At 48.9% G+C, this 18,164-nt stretch overlaps 1 protein-coding gene across 3 annotated transcripts in view; it reads right to left on the reverse strand.

The window, feature by feature from the left end:
• Window positions 1-18,164, reverse strand: part of ADCY8 (adenylate cyclase 8) — a 222,353-nt gene that overhangs the window by 33,836 nt on the left and 170,353 nt on the right. For 2 of the 3 annotated variants that reach the window (XM_078441781.2, XM_078441783.2), the window contains 2 exons: window positions 17,263-17,352; window positions 5,589-5,761 (listed from right to left, as the gene is read on the reverse strand). In XM_078441781.2, coding sequence (XP_078297907.1) covers window positions 5,589-5,761; window positions 17,263-17,352 — 263 coding nt within the window. The remainder of the gene's footprint in view (window positions 1-5,588; window positions 5,762-17,262; window positions 17,353-18,164) is intronic. The other variant, XM_078441782.2, reaches the window with a different exon arrangement.

An 18,164-nucleotide genomic window follows, 5' to 3' on the forward strand; every position in this document is an offset into this window, starting at 1 on the left:
CAAACCGTAAAGCTAGAAGGAATTTTTTGTAGTTCTTGTGATTCTTTGAAGAACTTCCAAGAGAGCCAAATGACCAACATTTGTATGAAATTATAATACTCTGCTTGGTATTGGGTGGCAGAGAAACCGAGGGCGTTTGAACTAATTCATTTATACTAATAAAATCACGGTATTAATACTATTATCTTCCTATGCTAACAGAAAGAGGCATAATTAAGTGAAAACACATGTAGAATAATGTAATTCTCCAGGGCTAGAACAGTCTTTAGAGATCATCTTATCTGATGTCTCATAAAAATGAGTATTTAGTTTGAGGGTTACTTATTACAGAGGCATTTATACTAGTTGTAGTCAATTTGGAAGCTAATGCAAATTACAAATAAGAAAATAAAGGTAGTCCTGAAGCCTACCACCCAGAGAAAACAACGGTTAATACCTTGGAGCCAACTAAATGTCGCTCCATGCAAAAACATGTTTGCAAATTTAGGACCGTATGGTTCGTACGATTTTTGTAACCTACTTTGGCACTTAGTGTATATAATGAAACTAATTCCATGTAATTACATACTTTACCACGTGAGCTGAGTGGGTCCATTCTATTTCATATTATGTGATGTAACATCCCTTGGGTGGCTCTCATTTTATAGATCTAAGGTTGAGGCCCAGGGAGAAGCTACGTGTCCAAGTTCGCACAGCTGATTTCTATTAGAGTCAAGATGCGCGGTCACATCTCAAGCACCAAGTTCAGAGCTTTAGCGATTACGTACCTGAGGCCAAAGTTTTGGTTTAGCTATGAGTTCCCATTTCCCCCTTTTGAAACTCAAAATACACCATCAGTTGGAACTGATGCTTTATTCTGTCCCCAGACTAGTGGCTGCATCGGCTACGTGCTGATTTTGTGCCACGCCTCTGATAGCACTCTACATACCTGTTGCTCGCCCTTTGTCACATCAACAATTAAGTACCATTATCCCTCTTCCAGTAAAGAAGAAACTGAGGCTCAGGTGTTAAACGATTCAGTCTAGTTCACTGATCTGGTGCGTGGGGAAGCCCGGCTGTCAATCCACACCTTAGTCATGCTGTCTCAGGAGCCACTGTGCCCTCCTATATGCACTTTCTTGTACTTTCTTGCCCCTAAGCTCCTTGAAGATAGAAACAATGTCTTATTCGTCTGTGAATCTGCAGGGCCTAGAAGAGGTGGGACACAGAAGTGCTTACTGGGTGGGGAACGCTTGGTTTAAGGGTGATGGTGAGCAAACATCACAGGGTTGTGGAGAGCAGACACTTGGCTTACGGTGACTCAGTGGTACAATATGATTCCAAAGGAGCTAACGTTCCTTTCAGTCCCTCGTGTATTTAATGTTTCACCCAACAAGTCTTTAATTGGACACCCACTGCCAGATACCTCACTAAGTGCCAAAATATAAGCATGAGTAATGGTCCTTGCCCTCAAATGCTCCTACTCTAATGGAAGAGGAGGACGTGAAAAGTAATGATGGCAACACCGAGGGAGAAGTGCAATGAGAGGTTAGGCGCACAGGTTAAAAGCGAGGAACGCTCAGAAGGGGCATTACTGCCCTTGGGCTGGACCTTGAGAGGGATGGGCTGGGAATAAGGAGAGGTTCGCGTCCGGCAGAAGCCCCCTGGGCGGGTAACCAGCCTGGTTTCCTATGGCTAGAACACAGGATGGGTACGCTGTGGCCTCTGGACCTACAGAAGGAAAAGCCTAGAGGAGTCATGGGGGCCAGACCAGGATGGCGGGTGGAGTCCTTGAGAAACAGGTTGAACTTTTAGCTTCGTAGAGGCAATAAGGAGCCCCTTAAGGGTTTTAAGAAGGATAATGAGTTCACCAGATGGCTCTGGTGGCCTTCAGAGGGGTGGACTGAGAGTGGAGGCCGGGAGATCAGTTAGGCGACCGCAGCAATGAGAGTAACGACCTTTCTAGAACTGTAGCGTTTGCAGCGTGGAGGGAGCAGGTGGGACACTAATTGCTAGTACTCATCAAGTGCTTGTTCTATGCCAGGCCTCGTGCCAAGTTTCCATGATCACATTTGATCTCTCTGACCCTTCTACTCTGGACCAGTGGTTATTGCCCCCACATTACAGATGAGAAAAGCCGGGCTGAGAGAGATGGTCACTTTTCACGAATTCCCTTGGGATCCCACAGCTGGTTGATGGCACAGCTGGGGTCTGAACCTAAGTCCTTTAACCCCGAAACTTGTACTCACGCGTGTTATGATAGAGTACTTCTCTGCAAGGGCTGCTGACGAACGGGAGTCCCCAGGGATTGATAAGATATTGGGGGAGAGGGTGCCTCTCTTGTTTTGGGCTCAGTGTCATCCACTGAGACAAGGAGTTGTGCAGATGGGGAGATGCCCGTCTGAAGTATGTGGGACCATCTCTCTGGAGACGCTGCCCAGCCGCCCGGTGTAAGGTTTTCTGCACTTCTCGTGACCGGGGCACCCGACCCCCAGGAGCAACCCGCAGAATGCCCCCGAACCATCATGAGCAGGCTGTGGGTGACAAAGAGATACACAGTGGCATCTAATGACCTGCTGACTTCCACCGTAGCGGAGAGAGAAGCCTGAACGAGCAGCTTCCCGCTCCTCATTAGTTTAGTTCCTTTGAAAGCAAAGCGGGAGTCAATACAATCCTAGCCGATAACCGACCTTGGCGCAGGAAGAAGCTGAGAAAAACACTCGGGCGCTGGCAGCCGTGAGCCTGGGATTACGTTTACGTTCACACCCCTACTTAACAATTTCACTACAAGTTTTTGCTGAAGACCTCAGATCAGGGTCGGTTGGGTGTCCAAATCTTGATTTCAGCTCGGGTCACGATCTCACGGTTCCTGGGTTGGAGCCCCGCGTCGGGCTCTGTGCCGACAGCTCGGAGCCTGGAGCCCGCTTCGGATTCTGTGTCTCCTTCTCTCTCTCTCTCTCTCTGCCCCTCCCCCTGCTCGTACTGTGTTTCTCTCTCTCAAAAATAAATAAATAAATAAATACATACATACATACATAAAAAAAAATTTAAAAAAAGAAGCTGTGCTCCCCTTTGAATGGCTAAGTTGTAGCTGGTTTAATTTTATTTTTACCACAAACGTGGCTTATTTTGTTCCCACATGTCTTTACCCTCTGTTTGGCCGCAGGACACCGGTCGCCCCTAACCACGTTAGCTAATTTGGAACTATTCTGATGGTCTTTGAACCCTGGGCATCCGGTGGGAGTTTCTTCAGCTTGACTTAAAAGAAGTTTACGCGGTATTGACGAAGGTGGACTTTGGAGCCAGGAAGACTCGAGTTTGAATCTGGGTCTGTTCCTTACCGGCCACGTGCCCAGGATAACTGTTTAACCTCCCCAAGCCTGAGTTCTTCAGACGGTTGCCATGGGGATCAAATATACATACAGCGTCTGATGCATGTGTGCAGCAGGCACAAATTAGCGTCTAGAATTCACAAAGACCCTCTGCGAATCCCGTAAGAAAAAGGCAAACAGCCTAACACGTAAAGCAGGCAAAGGATATGATCTGACAATTCACCGAAAAGGAAATCCAAATGGTGAATAAGCAAACATATAAAATGCACACACTTAGTCATGATCAAGGAACTAATGAAAATAATGAGACACCCATAAATGCAACAAGAATTTTAAAAGTCTAACGACAGTGTGGGTGGCAACCAGAAGCAACGGGACCGCGGCTTGTGAGAGGGAAACTGTTTTAAGCACGTTGGAGAGCAAATTTCGCAATATCGTAAAAGTGGGAAATGCGGATGCCCTACAATGCAGCGAGTTTACTTTCGAATAGAGGTTCCAGGAGAGGTCTTCGATAATGGTCACTGAAGCGTTTTTTTAAGTAGGGAAAACTGCTAACATCCTGAAAGTCTATTAATAGATCAAAGGATAAATATATTTTGGTACGTTTGTATTATATAATAGGAACATATTACAGCTGCGGAGATTGTGAAAGCTGTCAACAGAATTACATCTGTAGACATCAACCCACACGTAACTAAAAAATACAATACTGCGTGACAACAAAATAATTTTAGAAGTAATTTATAATACACACATAACTAAATATATATTTAGAAAACCTGGGGGGCGCCTGGGGGGCTCAGTCGGTCAAGCATCTGACTCCTGATGTTGGTTCAGGTCATGATCTGAGGGTTGTGAGATCAAGCCCCGCGTCAGGCTCTGCACTGAGTGTGGAGTCTGCTTGGCATTCTCTCTCTCTCTTTCTCTCTCCCTTTCTCTGCCCCACCCCTACCTCAAAAGAAATGAAACAAAACAACAACAACCACAAAAAATCACAGATGGGAAGGGTACACATTAAGTGCATTAGAAATTGGCACGTACGAGAAAGAGAGGAGAGGAATGCCGGGGAAGAGAACTTCAGCAAAATAGCTTAAATACTTTACCCTTTTAAGAGTGCAGAAGTAACTACGACTCGTTATTAACACTGTTTATGCAGGGGTTGGTTCATAGACGTTCACCTTATTAGGATCATGCACATTTTCTGAGGTTTTTTTGGGGGTGATCTTGGCCTCATCTTTTTCTCATTGGGTTGGCCCCTTGTGGGCTCAGTTAGCCCGGTGCCTCCCACACCAGGGGAGAGTTGTCTCTGCCACTTCCAGCTCAGATAAAGCTCCACACTGCAGGTGCGGAGTCTGAGTGAGGGGCCACTGGCTGTCACCAGGAAGTTCATCCAGAGAATGAGCTGCGACTCACGAGAGCCAGGAAAGGGCTGGAGCCGATGGAGAAATTCCTCTCCCTTTCTCCGCCCTGAGCTGCCTTTCCCCCCGCCACCTCACTGCCCATCCAGAGACATTCCAGCTGAGTGTCTCTCCTCAATCTCTTCACAGTCCACGTGGCCATAGAATACCTCGTCAGCTTGCATTTGCCTCCTGCCCTCTTCCCCTTATTTTCACTGCCCTGGGGGTGTACCAGCCCTTCAGCCTTGTCTCAGGCTCTGTTCTAAGAAATCTAGGCTGAGACATTTTTTTTAATGTTTATTTATTTTTGGGGGGGGTGGTGCAGAGAGAGAGAGGGAGATACAGAATTGGAAGCAGGCTCCAGGCTCCAAGCTGTCAGCACAGAGCTTGACGCGAGGCTCGAAATCACGAGCTGTGAGATCATGACCTGAGCTGAAGTCAGGTGCTCAATCTACTGAGCCACCGAGGCGCCCCTCTTTTTTGGTACTTTTTTGTATTTCAAAAACAATACAGTGCAAGGAGCATAGTAAGTGCCCGACGCACAATGTCTGCTATTGTTAATACTGCCCCAGCCAAATTATAATCAGATCCTGTACGTCTCGGAGCTGTGACACTGGAAGGAATCGCATATTATTGGGTGTGGAGGAGACCGGAGCTCCTATTTAGTTACTGTTCAGTCCAGTCTATAAAGCTGATGTTCAGGATTGGAACTGGGGATGTTGCTTAGACTGGTAGGCTAGCGAGTGCCTGAGCTGAGAAACAGAAGTCAACGTCCAACAGTCCCCAGGTTTTGGTGTCTCCATCTCAATCACTTTCCCAACGGCTCCCTTTCCCACTGGGAGTCTGAGCACTTTTTGAGCACGCAACGGCGGGCACTTACTCTCCGCTGTGGTTTAGGTTGTCATAGCGCAGGAAGAGGCCTGCGTAGACGGTCTCAGTCAGCAGCGCGTAGATGGCGATCATAATCAGCAGCACGGCCAGCTTCAGGACAGAGTTCAGGCGGAGGAAAACCGCACAGGTCACCATGGCCAACACCCCAGTGAAGACGAAGTACTGGGAAGAGAGAGAGGGGAGGTGGTCAGACTCAACAGGAATGTGGGAGGCTCGCTCTCCTCGGCATGGGTGCTCGGGGCGGTGCGGCGGGGGGGGGGGTCTCCTGATACAGATGGCCGCTGAGCACCTCCAGTTGGAGACCTCAGGCTGCCCTCCTGTTCAACAAGCCTCCAAGAGAACTCATCAGTGCCTTACCACCACCTCCCAAGCCTCTGTTCCGTGGTGTTTGGGGACCATTTACACCAGCCCTAGGCCAGAACGCTCGGTCTCTTCTCTGCTGCCTTTCTCCCCCCCCCCCCCCCCCACATTCCACAGCCAGGCCACCCCCAGTCTGCAGACTCCACTCCCTTCATAGAGCTCACATCCATGCAGTCTCCCCTTCTGAGCTCTTTCCGTTCTGGTTCTGGAACGGTTTCGGCAGCTCTGTCTCCTCGCGGGCCTCGACCCTCACTGAACACACGTTGGCTTTCTCTCTCCAGAATCTCTAACACACACCTCATCACCCCACTCCTCGCCTTGAAGGCCTTCCCTGGCCCACCATTCCCTCAAATGGTGTTCTCCTTGCTGAGTGGGAAGCTCACAAGGCCATGACGGATCAGATCTCCCTTCACTTTCCAAACCCAACGTAGGCTTCGGCCTCACAGTCTCCTTGCAACTCCCACAGCTGTTTCTGGACCCTCCTGGGCCCCCGCTTTGCACCCCACAACTTCTAGCTCAAAGCTCATTCCCGTGACTTAGCCTCGCTTCTCTGACAAGTGTGAGCTCAGGTGTCCTTGCCCCTGAGAAGCCTTGGTGCACATCTCCAGGTGCCCTGGAAACGGTCTCGTTCCTCCACAGCACCCCCCCACCCCCCGCCCCACACCCAGGATAAGGTCTATCTCCTTATGTTACAAGTAGCTGTTTAAAGGGCCAGTCTGGCACCACTCAAGCTAGAACACCGAGTGGCCCCCACGGGTCAGTCTGCCCAGGAAGATTTCAGCCTTCCGGAAGACACTCCCCGGAAGCCTATTTCCCTTACAGAAGCAGCTCATTGTATCATTTTGGATGAACAGGTTCAGATTCTGACTATCCAGTGGGAAAAAAGAATAAAACCGGCATCATCAAGGGCCACTTGATGGCTGTACTTGGATCTTTCCACACTTTTTCTCTTGCAATTTTCAACGTAACTGGCCAGGATGGGCATCGTAATTCCCATTTCGCAGGTGAAGAGACTGAAGCTCAGAGAGCTCACGTAAATCGCTCGAATTCTCACAACTGGCAAATGGCACCCGGGACACCCAGATGCATCTGTGCACGTCCCCGTGACTCCAGTGGACACACGGAGCTTGAGAATTCCTCAAAATCCATTCTAGCCCTGTTATGCATGGCTCTGTGTAGCAAGTGGAGGTCTCCTCTCTCCTGTTATAGACAGAGACCACTACTGTATGGGCAGAGGAGACCAGCAAGAATTTCTAGAATCTCCGAATAACTACAGAACAGGTTGATTGAGTTCCTGAGCCAAACTGACCCATTAATGTACACAGTCAACAGTGATATCAAGCGAGACCCCACTGAGGGCAAAGGCCCCGTGCTATTATGATGCATGGGGTAGACTCAGGAATAAATAAGGCAGTGTTCTGACAGATCCCCATGTCTGGGGCGGCCTTCGCTTTTGTCTTTCTTAGTAAAGCCAGTTGTGTCCTTGTCTCAAATGGATGATGTGTTTTCCTCCCCTCTCTAAGATCTTCCCTTGGCAAGATTTTCGGGTAACTCATCTTGATGTCTCCATGCCATCAATTTACCAAATAATGGAAAGATGAATGGGCCCGAGGCATCCTGTTTCATCATTACCTGCATCATGATGAAGAGCTGTGCACAGTTTTAGCAGTGCAAATTATGAATCATGTATTAAATCAAAGCTGTCAAAATGACTGTGCCCTTGAGAAAAACTTTATGAGGGCACAACAGTCAAGTTAAAAAAGCGTAATGAGGATTTATGGAGTGGCTATTGCAATCAGGGCATGGGCGCTGGGCGCTGGGGATTCCAAGGTGAGTGAGAGATGGCCTGGACCACATCTTGTGGTCTAAGATGTGAGGCTGACGTGGAGACACCAGTGACAATGTGCCATGGAAAGTGCTCTGCCAGCAACGTGATCACGTGTGATGGAACACAGGGGCAGAAGGCATACACGTTTGGAGAAGGATTTGTGGGGCAGGCAGATCTGAACTGGATCTGAAGGATGGATAGGATTCACACGATGGAAAATGGAAAGGGAAGAACATTCTATGAAGATAGAATGACGTGAACTCAGGAGTGCCAAAGGCCAAATCTATAGAACTCCTGGGGTATGTCAAAAAGTTGCATAATAAATCATAAGGGGAGCCAGGAACATAGGCAGGCAGATCAATTTCAAATGAATTGCCTGCCTCCTTTCTCTGCCAAGACGTCTGAAATTATCAGAGTTAAATACAGTCCCATATCTGCACGAAGGGTTGATGGATCTTTCTTTTTGTGGTCTCAACCAACCGGGTTAGTGCTCTCTCTCCAGTTCTACCACCTCCCCCCATTCCACCGAAACAAACCACCCTGCTCACTGCCTTGCACAGTTTAGGGAACTTTCCGCCCTAAAGTATAAAGCTGAACCTCATGGTGATGCTGTAAACCGCAGGGTCATCAAAGCAAAGAGGCCCCTGGATAAATAACATCAGGAGCTTCTCCTCTGTCTCTTTCGTAGCTTGAATGAATAGTGGGAGTGGGACCAGGAAATGGAGAGGAACAGGAAGCTACTGAAGTATTAGGACTTCGTGAAAATCTCTCTTTCAGCTGGGTCTGGACCCATAAATTTCATGTTTCCAATAACGTGGGAAGATGCCGGACCTAACACAGTTACTCAGTTTCTGTCAAGTGATAGTCTCTGTGCTCTTTAAGTCACTCCAGGAACTCAGAAGCCCCATAGTCTTTAGAATGCCCCCCACAGGGGACCCGGGTAACATAAAGGGTTCATAGGTGGGGCAGGGCAGAGACCGTTGGCAAAGCCACGTTGCAAAAACTCTCATGTGGACCGCTGAGAAGTCTGCCCTATAGTCCGCAGGCCACAAGGAACCATGGATGGGTTTCAGGTTTGCGATGGATTCAGTAGATCTAGGAAAAAACTGTGATGTGGGTAAGTACAGGATGGAATGGAATGAATGGAGAAAAGCTGAAGGTTTAAAAGAAATTTTTTTTTTTTTTTACATTTACTTATTTTTTGAGAGACATAGAGGGAGCGCAAGTTGGGGAGAGGCAGAGAGAGAGGGAGACCCAGAATCTGAAGCAGATTCCAGGCTCCGAGCTGTCAGCCCAGAGCCCGACGAGGGGCTCAGACGTGAGATGATGACCCGAGCCGAAGTCGGACGCTTAACCGACTGAGCCACCCAGGCGCCCCAAAGGCTGAAGGTTTAAAGACAAGTTTAGGGACCTACCCAACAGACGAAGCAAGAGCTGTGTCTAGCTTCATGTGAAGGTGAGGAGAGAGGGGAGTCGGAACTGGTGCTAAGCATTCCAGGAGGGATTAGTCTATTAACTAAGAGAAAAAAAAAAAAAAACAACTACAGAATGAGGGATGGGGAAAGGGAATGCGTTCAGTTTTAGGCTTCTCAAGCTTTAGGTATCGAGGGTCGTTCAGTAAAGGCAGCTCGTGGCCACCGCAGGTGTGAGGCTGGGGTTCGGAAGACAGATGGGGCTGGAGACGTGCAGCTGACATCGTTCAGCTGACCCCACAGCTGTGGAGACCACCCAAGCAGAACATGAAAAGGAAAGACAGAAGACACAGAGACTAAAATGTAGAGATTCCCATATTTGAGGGGCTGTGGAGGAAGAGAAATTGAGAACATTGATTAGGGATTGTTGGGGGTGTCAGAGAACAACGAGGAGACAGGAGTGTAAAAGCACAGAACCCAAAGAACAAAAATATCCATAGATGGGGCACCTGGGTGGCTCAGTCGGTTGAGCAGCAGACTTTGGCTCAGGTCATGATCTCGTGGTTCGTGAGTTTGAGCCCCACATCGGGGTCTTTGCTATCAGCACAGAGCCTGCTTTGGATCCTCTGTCCCGTCTCTCTCTGCCCCTCCCATGCTCAAAAGCATGCACACTTTCTCTCTCTCTCTCTCTCTGTCAAAAGTGAAAATAAGCATTAAAAATAATCTCCATAGACAAAGATTTTCAGAGGAACATTTCAAAGGCAAGATATAGAAAAATGTCTTCCAAATAACGGTGGAAAGCAGGACGTAAAATTTTGTATGCGCTATAATCACAGCAATGCAAAATATGGACACAGATAGGACATGGCTTTGGAGTGGATTATCTCCATCTAGTCCTTTAATTTGATCATAACATCCAATATCAAATGAGGCAATGGGTCGAATGCACTGTTTTGCAGTGAGTCCTTGTATTCCCAAGAAGTCTGTATCCCAATATAGTCATGGGGTTCTCTGCTTCTTCCTAGTTTTTTTAAGCTTATTTATTTTTTTGAGAGAGAGAGAGAGAGAGAGAGAGCGGGAGCACGGGAGGGGCAGAGAGAGGGAGAGAAAGAATCCTCAGCAGGCTCCATGCTGGTAGCACGGAAGCCAGATGTGGGTCTCGATCCCACAAACTGTGACATCATGACCTGAGCAGAAAACAAGAGCCAGAGACCCCCAACTGACTGAGCCACCCAGGTGCCCCTGCTTCTTCCTAGGTTTTAATGATGAAAAATAATAACACCAGGATTTGCATGAGTAGTGTTAGGGATGGGCCAGTTTCCAGCGACCTCTGATAAAGAAAACACACAAGCTGTGCACTCTAAGGGGAAAAGAGACCCAATAATGACACATCAGTTTTGACCAGGAAAATAAAAAGATTGCTGCAGTGGGCACTAGGCATTGGTCCCCAAGTTAGGAAATACAGATCAGAGGCATTTTGATAGTGAGGCTGAAACGTGGTAGGAGAAGAGAGACAAAACCAGGAGCATGTGCAGATGTGAGGCAGCCTGGGTCCTGATGTTAGACGAACACTAGGTAAGAGGGGCAGGGGGCGGGGCTCAGGTGGGGGTGCAGATGCCTATACATCAGGGGTAAGTTGGTAGAAGGTGGAAATAATAATTATAACCGGCCACTCGCTGGGCGGGCACGAATGCTGTGTAAGGTCCTTTATGAATGCCTGCTTCTGAGTAATTGAGACTTTCTTCTTTCAGATAATACACGGACTTGGGAAATTACAAATTACAAATTCCTTCCAAGTGTATGCGGAAAAAAATCGGAGTCCTACATCATGGCCAAGGGTCAAGGGAAGCAAAATCTGATGAAGTTTGCGGGAAACAAGCATTTTGCCAGCTAAATGCTGGCAACTCGTTGCTCTGCGCTCGTTCCTCTACGCTTGCAGAATGAGGACCTACAAGCCACCAAGAATTGTGGCAGGCTGGAAGACACCATGCTAACACCAGGACGTTGTCATAAAGTATCATAAATGACCTCAGCAACGGGTGCGTATTGTCCTCCTAGAAGAAGAGGGGGAAGAGTATCACACAGCGAGAACGTGAAGGAGGCCTTGAACACCGACCCACGGAAGTCACCCAAGCTGGGCTGCGTCCATTTGGTTGCTGTGGCATTAGGACCTCAGAACAAGAGGGGCAGATAGCCGGTGGACCATTTTCAGAAGTCACTGCCGTTCAAAGAAAGAATCCAGACTTTCCGATTCACGCAAAACCGGATTCTCAACTCTAACTTTTCGTACAAGCAGCAGAGTGAAGGGCACGGAGGCCAAGGCTGGAGGCTGCTCTGTTTCGTCCCAAGACTCCCCTCCCCACCATCGAACAGTGACGGTGTTAGGAACCTGGGGTCACCACGAGCGTGGGTGGGGATATAACCAACCCGATGTTCCCCGCCGTTTACTGGGTTGTGTGTGGCAGAGGAAAGGGGCGTTTTGTGTATGTTGGGTGCTCTGGTACAATCTTCCTGTGCTTTGGCTTATTCTAGATCCCGATTTCCATGGTTGACCTTTTTTTCCCCCCATACAGGGGGAAGAAAGGTAAGTCTTGTCTAGTTCTTTACAATGATTAGCTTAGGTAAGTCAAAGAAATACCACAAGGAGATGCAACGTTTATGACTGACTTGTGTTGAGGGCAGATGGACTCTTCTAGAAATTTCCTAGAAGCATCTACATTCTCAGTCAATACTTTCACCTCGAAATCTTTCCTGGAAAGGCACGTCTATATTAATGATGCCTACAAATAATGACTATCCCAGGAAAGCTATGAGGCAAACTCTAATCACAGAGCAGGCACAGTAGCTATTTCTTATGGAAAGGCACTACTAGAAAATATTTTTGGAAATACAGGATGATGCTACATGCTTGTCTTGTCTCTGCTTCTTTGAGGACCGAGCCGAGACCCTTGTAAATGACCATCACAACCCATTTTTGAAAAACATCAAGAACGCAGTCTCTCTCTGTGTTTTGATTCCTAAACGGCGACGTCTCGCCAGATCACCCATCTCAGTGACTTCCAGAAATTAAATGTGCTCCCAAAGGACGGCAATTTGACATTGTTAAACATACATCTAGGAAGTGTATGCGGTCAGCTGAGAACAACAGGCAGGGAGGAACATGGTGGGATTGTTGGAATAAAGTGTGTGCCCTCCAAGGCCCCTCCCTGGGCGTGGGCAGCAAGCGCAGGGTCTGGAAGGATCTGGCTCCCTGAGAACGGTGCCACACTAGGTGGTCACCATCTTGTACCCAGGGGGTGAGGCCAGAAGAGCAGCATTATGAAAGGGAAGCAGGCTATGAAAAGATGGCCTGTTCAAGTGTTTAGTCACACATCGGGCACATAACCATGTAGATGATCTCATGTTTGGAGCACAAAGCCTTGTGCATTTAAAAAAATATGTTATGGCCCTTAACTGCCACTTGGGCAGGCTCTGTTTTCCCTGAGTTACCAAAGACGTCAAGAAAGAAAGAAACTAGCATTTAATGAGTGTTTTGGGGCGTCTGGGTGGCTCAGTCAGTTAAGCGTCTGACTCTTGATCTCAGCTCCGGTCATGATCTCACTGTTCATGAGGTCGAGTATTTTCTGTGTGTTTGCTGTATCTGTCACCCAAACAATCTCATGGCATAGGTATCATTAATAATCTCCTTATACAGTTGAGAAAACGAAAGCTCAGAGAACCTATGTGACTTGTCCAAGGCCAAACGGCAAGTCAATGTCAGAAGAGTCCTCGCTCATCTGAGGTCACCACGCAGCCTCTGGCGTCCTCACCTGTTCTGTTTCCCATGTTCCGTTACTGCCCTTGAAGATCTGAAATCTAAGCGTTGGTGAACTGGGGCTGGTTGGTTTCTGGATCACGCTGTGCTTTTTATGGCTTTTTGGCTCTTTGTGGGGAAAGGCAAGTCTAAAAATTGATTATCATTTGGGAAAAAAAAAATAAATCTCCTTTACGGATTTAGGCATAATACAAAACTGGCTCAGGGCAGAAACAAAACGGGCTTGTAGAACATCCCCCTGTTCAACTTAGAAAGAGTCCTGAAGTTATAGTGAAGCCATCTAACATTCATTCTTCGTTCGGATGTTTTGGGGGCCCTACCACTGCAAAAGCGTGGGAAAACCTAATTTCATCCTGAACAGCAGCTGGGGAATTTTAGACCACACTCAACAAAGTTCCCTCCGAAACCACTTGGGGTTCTGACTCCTACCCGCGGACTTGACCAGAGAAATGAAGGCACTAGTTTTTACAGCCACTTTTGGAATTTATAAAATCTGCTTCTTTGCTTGTTCACGGATTCCCTTTTCTTTTGATCGTTTCTCTTCCTCTTTTAAAAAAAAAATTTTTTTTAATGTTTATTTTTGACAGAGATAGGCAGAGCATGAGCAGGGGGCAGGGTGGGGGGGAGAGAGAGGGAGACCCAGAAACCGAAGCAGGCTCCAGGCTCTGAGCTGTCAGCACAGAGCCTGACACGGGGCTCGAACTCACAGACCGCGAGATCATGACCGGATCTGAAGTCGGACGCTTGACCGACTGAGCCACCCAGGGGCCCCTCTCTTCCTCTTTTTTGACTCCTGGTTTTTTTCTCCCTCTCCTCTTCCTTTTTCAGTCTCCCCTTTCTTCTCTCACCTTCATCATGACAGCTGACATTTTAATGAGCAAAGACACGGATAATTCCACCCCTAAGCAAGACTGGCCCTTAGAACCCTTTAAAATGTTAGCAAGCTCTGACTGCTTTTGCATAGTCGACTCTTTATTCAAATGTGCCAGTGCATACAATAAAGGGGGTCTTTATTGTATGCAATAAAGGTCTTTATTGCAGGTCTTTCCTTGGATCCTGCCAAGAACCCCAGGCAACGTTTGTGGGAACTCTATTCCTTTTACAAACCTGTGCCTCGTCCCTCCCCCCAGCCTACTTCTCAAATCATCCTGAGAATGCAGCTTTCTTCGCTGGCATTTACTGCGTCTTCATTCATTTTCAGGAACCGGCCAACTCCAGTTCAAGGCTGCATGATGCTTACTACCATCCATTACAACAGCCTCTTATTTTTACATCACATCACCCAGTTCCTTACACGCTTTGGGACCGAGTATTGTTTCTCACGGGCTGAGGCAGAGAGGTCAGGTGAAGAAACCAAAGCTCAGGGAGGTGAAGTAAGTGATTTGCCTGGGGACGCACACGTGGGGGAGCCATGAGGGGGGTGCTGCGTGTGGATTAAGCCTTTTCCCAGGTCTGTACGTCTCGTTCTCGTTGGGTAGACAAATCCTTAGGTAGAGCACCACAGCCATGTATCTACCAAGATGGCAACCGGTTGGTCAAATCGGGTTGTTGGTGGTAGATGGTGATGGAAAGAGTCCAGCTCCCCGTCCTTTGGGCCAGTGGGTGTCCTGCGTCTGAGGGGATGCCAGGAGTCAGCAAACTTTGTCTGCCAACGGCCAGACAGGATATATTTTGGCCGTCGCAGCTACTCAACTCTGCCAACTGTACTATGAAAGCAGCCGGGGGCCATCAGTAAAATGGGTGTGGCTAAGCCCCAATCAAACTTTACTTACGCAACAGGTGGCGGTTCTTCTTTGGCCAGAGGCCACAGTTTGCTGACTCCTGAGCAAGACGATCCTTTGGTTGTGGGAGGAAAGTACTGAGATGCTCATTTACTTTAACTCATTTTTTTTTTAGACATTTTTAGTTTTTGGATATGGTCCCCAGTGTACACGACACATTAGCACAGCGAGAGGGGAATGTCACGTACAGGTAAACATATACTGGGGTGGCGGGCTCGAAACCTCTTCCACAGGAAATAATACGTACATCACGGCTGATGTTTACTGAGCAGATACTATGTGCCTGGTGTTCCTCTAGACGCTTTACAGGAATTAATTCACTGGCCCCTCACAACCACCCTTGAGGGAGGTACGACTTTCATCCCCGCTTTGTAGATAAGGAAACTGAGGCCCAGAGGTGATGCTACACGATCCAAAAGCCACTTTCTTAGGACCGGCAACCCCACGTGTGCCGTGGTCCTGAGTGTGGGAGCCTGGGTGTGGGGCCAAGGGCAGACACTGTCGTAGAGGGACGCGGAAGCCTAGACGAAGAGCTCGCGTCCCATGACACGCTGGGAGCTCGGCATCTGCTAACCCACCTATGGAGGAGGCACCACGAGAACACGACATTCCCACCAGAGGCGTGTGAGGAAGGTATTATTTCTCCCACTCTACAGACAAGGACGCTGAGGTTCAGAGAGAATAAGAACTGATTCCCGATTCCACTGGCAGCAAGTATGGGGGGCTCAGCGGGGAGCGCAGTCCAGCTTTGCCTGGCTCTACGCATCTGACTGTCGGCCAACTTCCTGCCTCTTGGGCCACCCCTCCTGCCCTCCAAACCGAGACGTTCTCGGGGAGCTGGTATCCCACAGAGTCCACGAAATCTGTGCTCCCGTCACTACTTGGTGGGAAGAGGTCCCCCCAACGAGAGCTAGCCCCATCCTGCCCTGGACTTCCTTAAGAAATGCCTACTGCCTCCCTAGGGACCGAGCCTGGCTCCAGAAGCACGAGGTCAAGAACAAGCCAGGTATGGTCTGAACGGCAGTCCCAAGTCTTGATAACTGAATTCAGAAGAGGACAGAAAAGAAGAAGGAAGGAGAGAAGAGGGGGGGGAAGGATGGAAGGCAGGCAGGAGTGGCACGGAGCAAGTCACTCTCCAGGACCTTGTTGCATTCTCTGTGAAACGGAGGGCACTCCTGCCGGTGCCCGTTTCAGCTTGAGGATTTCATGCTGCATTTAATGCTGCACATCAAATAGACGGTCTACACCTTGTGTGGCGCATGAGGCTTTCTCTCCCTTTCAGAGCGTTTCGAACACCGATTTCTCACACCTAGCTGAGACAGAGAGCCTTTCCTCCACCCAGATATTGGCAGGGTCTTACAGAACTAGGGTCTGCCTGGTCCTCAGGGTGTGAGGATGGGCGGGGTCTGCCGGGACATCCCAGCCGTCCTCTCTCTTGACCCAGAGCTTCCGTTCCCAAATGAAAAGGTCTGGGCCGTGGCTAACACAGCCTAAAACTGTCCTTTGCCCCAATGCTGCAGGCTTGATCCCCGAGGTCCAGAGCCAGACCAGTGGCTCTGTGATCAAGGGAAGGTCAGACTTACATGATGATGGTGGATATCTGTTGGGACATGTCCTGACCCCGTGTCCTGCAGTTTGCCTTTAGTGGTGGTTTCCTGTGTTTGCGATTTACTAGCTTCCTTCCTTCGGTCTCTTTCTCCCCTCCTTTCCTTCCTTCCTTCTTTCCTTCATCCCTCCTTTTCCCCTCCCTCCCTCCCTTCTGTCTCTTCCTCCCTTCCTTCCTTCCTTCCTTCCTTCCTTCCTTCCTTCCTTCCACTTCTTTCCTTTTCCTCTCCCTCCCCCTTCCTTCTTTCCTCCTTTTCCCCTCCCTCCCTCCCTGCCTTCCTTCATTCTGCCTATTCCTCCCCTCCCTCCCTCCCCCTCCTTTCCTCCCTTCCTTCCCCTCCTTTCCTTCCTTCCTTCCCCTTCCTCTCTTCTTCCCTTTCTTCCTCCTTTTCCCCTTCTCTCCCCTCCTCCCTCCCTTCCCCTTCCTTCCTTCCTTCCTTCCTTCCTTCCTTCCTTCCTTCCCCCCTTCTTCAGTGCAGCAAACACCATCTGAGCCATAACTCTGCAGCCTGCCTACGCCGGAAGCAGCAACAGCACATTCTGTGGTAGGATTTTGAGATGAGCAGGGGAAATGAGTGGGGGAGGGGGAGAAAAAGGGGGAAGAGGAAAATGGATAGAGATAAAGGTGAAGAAGGAAGAAAGGAGGAAGAAGAAGAAGGGAGACTAGGGAAAGGCCAGAAGTGGGAGCAGGGAAGAGGCAGGGGAGAGAAGGAAAGGCAGAGAAGGGGAAGGAGGAGGGGGCAGAAAGAGGAGACGGGTCTCTGGAGCACTTTCTAAGACCCTTCAGCCAGTCCTGCTTGTGTGGAGCTGGTGGAGGAGACTCCTAGGCCAAGTCTCGCCAAGGGGAGCTCGAGAATAAATACCTCTGGGCAGGAGCAGATATCTGTAAACACAGCTGAGGAATTGAAAGTCAGGTTCTTCAAGGGTATCGACTTGTCAAAATCACACCACAGCTGCGGATTAAAAAAAAAAGAACAACAACAAGAAAACAAAACAAAACAAACAAAAAAAACAACAACACAGGAACAACAAAGTCAGCGTGAGTGCCGGGAACCAAGGATTGTGTGCCGTCACGGTGTCATTCCAGAATGGAGGTGCCAGCTGGGATCTCCTCGTTCATTTTAGAGAAGGCCCTGGCTCAGAAAAAGCATTTGCAAGCCAGCCAGGAAGCCGGGTCGAGACAGGTCTGCTGGCCCCATCACGTAGGGTCACTGAGGTGTGTTTGCGGGACTCCGAAGAGAGCCAGACGGCAGGAGGCAAGGTCTGAGGTACGCTCGCAGCCGGTCCCCTCATCAAAAGCTGGGAGGATTTCAGGGATCTGAGGGGCACATTTTCCAGAAAGACTCTTGGCATGGGGCGGTGGGCGTTCCCTAAGCCGGCACCTGCTGCAGATTTTGTGGTGCTCAGGAAAGAATGGCTACCATTGGCCAAATGCCTCCTCTGTGCCACACACGTTGGACAAAAATGCCTCACAAGCACCTTGTGATGTAGCTACCATTTTTATCCCCAGTTTACGATCGAAAACCATGAAACTCTGAGAAGTAAAGTAACTTGTCCAGGATCCCCAAGCTGGTAAGTGATAGAGCTGAGATTTGATCGCACGTCTATCTGACTCCAAAGCCTCTGAACCTCCTACTACATTGCTGTGGCCCCGGTAGCCGAGAGAGAGTCCTGACCTACAGCCACCGGAGTTATTTCCAAATCCTGCACCCCAGAAACACCTGCCTCGTCAAGACTCGAGATCCTGGCTACACCTCCACAGGCC

This window comes from Panthera onca, chromosome F2 (genome assembly GCF_046562875.1).
Source record: "Panthera onca isolate mPanOnc1 chromosome F2, mPanOnc1 haplotype 2, whole genome shotgun sequence".
Classification (NCBI taxonomy): domain Eukaryota; kingdom Metazoa; phylum Chordata; class Mammalia; order Carnivora; family Felidae; genus Panthera; species Panthera onca.